General features: G+C 33.6%; 1 protein-coding gene across 1 annotated transcript; it reads right to left on the bottom strand.

Annotated features, from left to right (window-relative positions):
- Positions 1-3,767: 3,767 nt before the first annotated feature.
- Positions 3,768-5,380, bottom strand: LOC121726934. The gene is made up of 2 exons (XM_042114584.1): positions 5,248-5,380; positions 3,768-4,784 (listed from the first exon to the last, which is right to left on the bottom strand). The coding sequence occupies exons 1-2, from the start codon at positions 5,372-5,374 to the stop codon at positions 3,769-3,771; spliced, it is 1,143 nt and encodes a 380-aa protein (XP_041970518.1). The 5' UTR covers positions 5,375-5,380; the 3' UTR covers position 3,768.
- Positions 5,381-5,475: the final 95 nt, after the last annotated feature.

Genomic DNA, 5,475 nt, shown 5'->3' with positions numbered 1-5,475 from the left:
AATACTAATAATGTAAAATGCCTTACAAGGCACGAAAAGGGGATTATTAAACTTATAAATTGCCTGTTTATGTTACAATAATACCTATTTGAAAGCTCAAAAAAACGTAGGTGTTCAAGAATGAGTTCAAGTTCAACAAACTATGTTCAACTCATGACATCAACTCTGTTGTAATGCATGTAATTGTAATCCACAAGTTTGATGCATTTCTAAGACTTTTTTATGGTAGATTATTTAGCGTAGGTATCAAATAGGTATAGGATATAATAAACTTATCAATTTCTTGCATTTATCATAATCTCTATAAACTTATTAACAATATCTAATTATCTTTTTTTTTGTCTCCTTCTTCTTCTTTTTTTTAATTGCCGACTCAGTTAGTTGCCAATGTCAGAGAATTCTTTCTCCTCTAGATCGCCATGCTTGTGATAATATAAACATGAAGGAGTGTTATTTTCTCAGTGTTTTCATAAAGGGCTTATAAAATACCAAAAAAATATAAATAAAACCATTTACACATTTATAATAATTACCTTTAAATACAATAAATCGGTGCAAAAGTAACTATTCCTACATTGACCACGTTATATATTAGAAAATAGTATATTTTATAATAAAAAATATCAATTTTTTTTAAACTATATTTTCATCTTGATTTACAATTTTTCCGTTAGTCGTTATGGCTAAGCCATTTCAATTCCTAAAAAAAAAAACAATTCCGTGAGTCAAATTTGACGTTCGTGTTTGACATTTCTTAATCCAGTTCAGAGACAATTATTACAGGTTACAACCATTCAGAAGTAAAAGTTGTTATGATGCGAAAAAAGAACAATTTACTTTACAAGTGTTTTCTGAGCTGCGCGGATTAGCTCAGGTTTTGACAAAGTTAATGATAAGGCCCCTAAAGGCAATTTCGTTCTATTATATCACTTCTGCCTGAAAACTCACCATAAAAAAATATGCATAAGCTACTTGAACCTACGTTAATAGAACTGTTTTGGCCCAATTTTGAATGACTTTCCTAAATACATACCTCATAGATCCCATGATCGAATTGCTATGTTGTATGTGTATGAACACTAAGAGTCAATTTATACTAGTGTAGAGTCGAAGCGCATCGAAGCGATTCACTAATATTGAACACACGGAGCTAATACAAAGTATTAGCTCCGTGTGTTCAAGCTTAGTATGAGCTTCGTGATTGAACACTAGCTGTTGCCCGCGACTTCGTCTGCGTCAGTGTATAATAGTAAACATAGTTCACTAATAGAGGTTCCGCGCGGCTTCGCCCGCGTAAATTAGATATTTCACAGACAAATTAGTCCACAAAAATAAACTTATAATCCTTCACGTGGTCAACTTCTTATCTGTGCCAAACAACAGAAAAATTGCTCCAGTAGTTCGTGAGATAAGCCCTTTCAAATAATTTCCCCCGTTTTTTCCACATTTTCCTCTATTTCTCCGTTACTATTAGTCTTAGCGTGATAAAATATAGCCTATTGCCTTCCTCGATAAATGTTAGATAGTCATCAGCTAACACTGAAAGCATTTTTCAATGATGATGATGAATGTAATTTGCATAGTAGCATATATGCTTTCAGTTCTTAAAAGAGCGCCCCAACCCCCAAACTTGTATATCTATAAGGATGTCGGAGTTCAGAACCTTCGAACCATGGTATATCTTGGTGCAAAATCTTACTTTTGATATCATAATTTGCCTGGAATACTTCATACAAAACTTTTTGGCAACATTTGCCCAAAATATTTCATATAAAACTAAAATCACCTTAATAATAGTTTCCATTTTTTTAAGGAGTTCCCTCGATTACTCCTGGATCCCGTTAAAAAGATTAAAGGCATTCTCCGAATTTAATTAACGATTCACTACATAAAGAACAGTTAATTATTATTATCAATACATGTAATAAAACAAAGTCATGTCCCTTTGTTCCCTTTAATCTTTAAAACTACGCAACGGATTTTGATTCGGTTGTCTTTAATAGATAGAGTGATTCAAGAGGAAGGTTATAGGTATAATAACACTCATTAAATAGTGGAGAAATACTGTTATTGTTGGGGTTTCTAATGTGATGTCGTAAATAATGTCATTTTTTTCCGCTTACATTGCAAACGCAGGCTGAACTCTAAACAAAACAGATTTAAAATTGCGGGAAGTAGCTTTTGCGGCGGTACCAACCAATGCGGGCCACTGGTAGTAATAATGAATACAAGTCAAAACTGCTGAATCGATTTTAATATTTTTTTCAGGTGCAATATATCTTATACCCGATGCGAAGCCGGGCGGGTCGCTAGTAAGTACTAAGTACATAAAGCTCACTAAAAAACTGCAGCAGATAGATACAATTTTCAATAAGCAATATGTTTTTAAATACGTACGATACCTAGTTATCAGTAAGCTAAGTATATAGATTAAAAGTAATAATATACATTAGTCTTATTTATTTACCTCTGCAATGCAATAATTCACTCTTAATATAAAAAAATTACGACTAAAAATACCGATGATCTATGCATTTCCATTTTAAATATTTATTAAGTTCTGCTGAAAAAAGTTATAACAATCACATATTTAAAACGTTCAAGTAAACATTTAAAAAACTTTTATAAACTCACCTTTGTATTTAAAAGAAAATCACAAAACTACTGTGTATACATTTGAATATCTTTCATGAGTCACTTAAAAGTATTTTTTTTAAATTAAGTATAACTTTCAGGAAAGAAAATTCGGATGTATTTTCACGCGCGACGGTACGAGTTCTGTTCGCGGCCTTTCAACGACTCTACGCCGCGCCGTGCAAACTCCACGGAGTTAGCGCTTAGCAACGGCAGGCAACGGGATTGCGCACTCCGAAGTACACGCCACGTCAATCTGGTCCCGGGCCGGGATAGCCCGTTGTAGTAGGGGAGGGGAAGGTGCTAATTTTGTAGTCACTCGAGCGTCATGGAGACCTAGTAGGTTTTTTACATTAGGTAAAACTGATGAAAAAATAATAAAAGCGTTTTTTATTTTAGCGGTGGGTTCAGAAACTGCAGCCATTTAAAGTTTTGAAAAAGAAAATATATCCAGAAAATTGCTTATTTAGGTTAATTATAAATATATTTTAGACAACAAGGACTAAATCATTTAGTTTAGTGCAAAATAAAATATGTGCGAAGCTTAGTTAGGAAAATATGAAGCTTTATTTTTTTATATTTTAAAATGTCCCTACAAGCTAATACCTAACCTTTGAATCGTCAGTGCCTTATATGGAAGCTTCTTTGGGGTAAACTAAACATCTCCTATCTTAATCTGACAGAACCGATGACATTTCAATATTAAAAAAAAAATAACCCACCGGCCACCACGTGAGAAATCTGATATCTATAGCATGATAATTAGACACATGTCGGAAGCCTATACAAGCTTAATCTGACACGCTCGAGCTAGTCCTGAAATCCCCTCTAATTCCCCTCTCCAACTATAGGCTGTACTTCAGATTTAGGTTTTAATCAGCACACGTAGCTTTTGTTTCTGAGCATTAAAGGTTGAATAAATAAAAAAAGTTATAATAAATAGAAATTATTACTGAAGTTCGAATAATAGAACATTAAATAAATATAAATGAAATCATTATTCAGCTAGTATATGCATTTATAATAGGGAATTATACATATAAATTATAAGTATTAAATAAAATAATTTATAGCGAGCATTAAGTTTGTTTTTCGGGCAAAAGAAAGAACTCAGTTATTATTTTCCTAAAAGTTCTACATTAAAAACACTGTAAAAACGAATACATAAAAGGAGAAACATTTAGTTTGAAATATGTTGGACCAGGAGGAGCAGTAGCAATCTTTTATAACGGCGTCATTGTAGTAAACTTTCAAGTCATCTATGATATTGCTTACGAGCTTTTCTCTGTTGGCTTCCAAATTTCCTGTCTGCAATTTGTCTTTTCCTTTATTACTTTCACTTCCGTAATCGTTATCATCTGCTTCATATTCTGCCCCCGTGGCCTGATTTTTTTCTTCGTCGTATGTCGTTTCGTAGTTTTCTTCGTAATCGTATTTAGGGGAGTGAGTATGAGGCCTGTCATGCTTGTGTTTGCGCTTGTGTTCTCTTGGGGGCTCAGTAGGAACAACTATGTACGGGGTCACGTATGTTATGACATAAGGGTAGAAAATGTATGGTGTAGTTGTTCTCGTACACACAGGGATATTACTGCTTGTTTTGTGAAATGAGCACTCATTAACCTGTGTATGATGGTGGGTTGACGCGGTGCATCGAGCAGTACAGGTTGTTCTTTCATTCAAGCACATACATTTTCTGGGATCATGATCTGTGTTGACATGTAAAATTTCATGATCGGTAAAGCTTCTTACTCCAACCACCTTGTTTCTTCGCTGTACTTTAGCATTTTGTGTTTCGTTCGCTGTGGTAGTTTTGAATATTTTGGTCGTTTTTGTACTAGGATCTGTGGCGTTGTTATATTTTGTTGTTTTCTTTTCATCTTCATTTATCGAAATATAAACGTTTTTCAACGTGGGCCATTTCTGTTTTATTTCTAACGTGGGTGTGGAAGCGGGTATGTTAGTAGACATATTCAAATGTATCAAAGTATAACCCTTTTCCTGTATGTGCTTCTTTATTGAAAGCATTTCATCGGATAGCATCTTGTCAAAGAAATTTAACTTTAAATTTTTCTTTTTGTATAAGTCATCCAACAACATCTTGAAATTAGGTGTTGTGGGTGTGGTAACATTTTTAGCAGTAGTTTGAGAAGCTGCAAAAATATATTCAATGTACTATCAGAGAAGTTGATTCCTAGGCAAATAGCGGACCTAATAAGTAATTTGGTCGCATTAAGTCAAACCCATCCCACCGATCACAGCTAACATTGAATTGACATAAGTCATAAGCCGACAAAAGATACAATATTCGTTGCTATTATAAGTTACGTTATACGTTTTCAATTATTTTAGCCATAACCGTGTTGGCTATTAAATACATGATATTTATCACTAATGTGAACTTAAAAGGCAGGTATGAATTGATTAAATTTGGAAGAGCTCAAACCCACCCAAATCTAATTAGGCAATAAAGATGCATGCTAATTAGTTGTTTCAACGTTGAATTTCCCTCGGGTTAAAATAAACACAACATTTTGTATTTCTAGGAACTGATGTATTACTGAGTCCTTTACTAGATCTTGAACAAAATATTATTGGCCATATAATATCCCTTACCGCTGTCGTTGAGACGAAGAATGTTATCTATGAATTCGAATTGCTGCCTGTAAGTTTTTCCCACGGCTTTGCTATCAACATAGGCATTTGTAAAATATATTAAAATATATAAGAAAGCAATTAACATAACAAAATATGTATGAAATAAACATTTTACACGTCAATTTTACTAACGGATCGTTGACAAGGATAAATCTATAAAGCCTTGATTGGGCTTCACCTTTTGAC

The sequence above is a fragment of the Aricia agestis genome, chromosome 5, assembly GCF_905147365.1.
Source record: "Aricia agestis chromosome 5, ilAriAges1.1, whole genome shotgun sequence".
NCBI classification, from domain to species: Eukaryota; Metazoa; Arthropoda; class Insecta; order Lepidoptera; family Lycaenidae; genus Aricia; species Aricia agestis.
Note: the sequence above shows the minus strand (reverse complement) of the source record. Positions and strands in the feature narration are given on the sequence as shown.

Coding starts and splice junctions, on each gene's coding strand:
- LOC121726934 (XM_042114584.1), bottom strand. CDS start 5,374: ATGTTAATTGCTTTCTTATATATTTTAATATATTTTACAAATGCCTAT. Junction 4,785..5,247: donor TCTTCGTCTCAACGACAGCG/GTAAGGGATATT, acceptor ATATTTTTGCAG/CTTCTCAAACTACTGCTAAA.